The sequence below is a fragment of the Octopus bimaculoides genome, chromosome 24 (assembly GCF_001194135.2).
Source record: "Octopus bimaculoides isolate UCB-OBI-ISO-001 chromosome 24, ASM119413v2, whole genome shotgun sequence".
Classification (NCBI taxonomy): Eukaryota; Metazoa; Mollusca; class Cephalopoda; order Octopoda; family Octopodidae; genus Octopus; species Octopus bimaculoides.
In genome coordinates this window covers 15147628-15149677 of record NC_069004.1, presented here as the reverse complement: position 1 = coordinate 15149677, position 2050 = coordinate 15147628, and the positions used below count along the sequence as shown (strand labels likewise).

The 2050-nt window shown below is 35.3% G+C and overlaps 1 protein-coding gene across 1 annotated transcript in view; it reads left to right on the top strand.

Moving 5' to 3' along the window:
• Positions 1-2050, top strand: part of LOC106882398 (DNA polymerase theta) — a 56130-nt gene that overhangs the window by 6755 nt on the left and 47325 nt on the right. Inside the window, exon 6 of the mRNA XM_052976522.1 lies at positions 925-1059. Coding sequence (XP_052832482.1) covers positions 925-1059 — 135 coding nt within the window. The remainder of the gene's footprint in view (positions 1-924; positions 1060-2050) is intronic.

The window sequence follows — 2050 nt, the reverse complement described above, 5'->3', positions numbered from 1 at the left end:
GTTGATAACAATACCTGTTAGTTACTGGGGATCAATGTAATCTGTTGTTTTCTTCTTCTTGATGAATTCTGATATTGTATTTATACTAGAATGCTTTGCTGATGTTCATGAAGGTTATAATAAGCAGGCAGCTGTCTTGATTTAACTCCTTCTCTGATACGCTTTCGGGCTGTGATTTGAGATGTTATGAAATTCCTTGGTCTAAATCCATTTTGATGTATGTAACACGAACTGCTGAGCCTATTTTGGGTAAAGGTCAACATCGATCTATCACTCGAAAAAAATACTCAGTGTTTCTTAACACCTTCTGTGATTGGCTACACTGTTTCTGGGGTGAAAGGGTATCATGTGCATACATTACACGTCATCAAAATTAGGTCAGATCATGCCCTACTTCCGTGGCCTGTTGCATTGGCCACTGAGGTGGCCTATCGCAGTTTATGGGTTAATAATAATAATAATTATACTAGAAATTGTTATATACTAGCAAAATAGTTGGAGGAATGCAGTTATGTTGGTGCCATGTTAAAAGCACCCAGTACACTCTGCAGAGTGGTTGGTAGAAACCATGTCAGAATAGACAATGACGTCTGGTGCAGCTGCTGGCCTTACCAGCTCCAGTCAAAACATCCAGCATGGAAAGTGGATGTTAAATGATGAGGATGATAATGAATGGTACTACTACTGATATTCCAAACATACCAGAGATGGACATTACAGACAAAATAGTGAACCACTGAGGAAGCCTTTATTTGGTCACTCAGTCTGCTAGAAAAAGTACCCACATCTCCGTCAAATTACAGTCATCCTAAAAAGAAAGGCAAGTACTTATTGAAGAATATTGCTGAAATCTGGTTTAAATGTTTGGTTCTGAACTTCTGTTTCTTGTGGCATTGAGCTAATTTTCTCTGTTGTTCTTTCCAGCCAATGTTGGAAATAGCAAACTATTGCTCTCGAGCTGGAATTTGCCTGAACCTATATTACAACAATATCATATACTTGGAATACGTGAAATGTTTCAATGGCAAGCAGAGTGTCTCTCAACTGGACAAACTCTGAGTAAGTTCAGCTTTTGTTCTGCTTATACTTTTTCTTTCCAGATTCTTAATATAGACACAATCACTAAAAGGTCAGTACAAACACACACACAATCTCTTGGTCTGATCTAGTTCTTAATGCTAAATAAACTATTAGTTAATTCTAATTATTTCTTATTAAGCACAGGCATGGCTATGTATATACAAGGAGTAAATACTGGAAGACTCATCTTACAGACTTTTCTCATTGGAACTGAAAAGCCCAATTGTCAACGGCCATCCAACAAAATGTTGGCCTGCCCGCCCAGCCAGTGGGATGGTGTCATCTTATGGCTAAAACAGCACAAAGAACATTAAAAAATATATAATCAGGGCAATATGAATAAAAATACATATGTAACAAAATACTGGCACTTAAATTTACACAGTAAATTATATGTACAATAAGGCAATGATATAACTAAAGACAAAAGGATATCACATAGCTTCTCATTTCTTAGAATCCTGTCTTACTTCCTCTCTCTCATTACTGTTTCACTATTGTTACAACCAGTCATCATTGCTGTCTCTGCCCACTACCATAGCATACAACAGTTTCTCGCGTACTTTTAGAGTTACTTCCCTTAGCATTGTACATATTTTACAAAGGCAGAAACATGGCTATTAATATGTTGATAATCATTACTCCATATTAATTTGATGTTACTTCAACATAGTTATAATTGTTATTATAATGATTTTAAAGTAATAGTAATTTAATGGGAAGAAATTATGCAAAAGTAATTTAATGGGAAGAAATTATACCAAAGTAATTTAATGGGAAGTAATAGTTTATTTAACATGAAGTCAATAATGTAATATTTATTTAATGAGATTAAAATCATGATCAGCTGCAACAGATTGAGAAATATAGGGATTGTGCATGTGTGTGTACTGACCTGTGTACTTACTTTATTCCTATTCTTACTTTATTCATACACGCATGTGCAAAACCTGAAATTGTTAACGGGGAA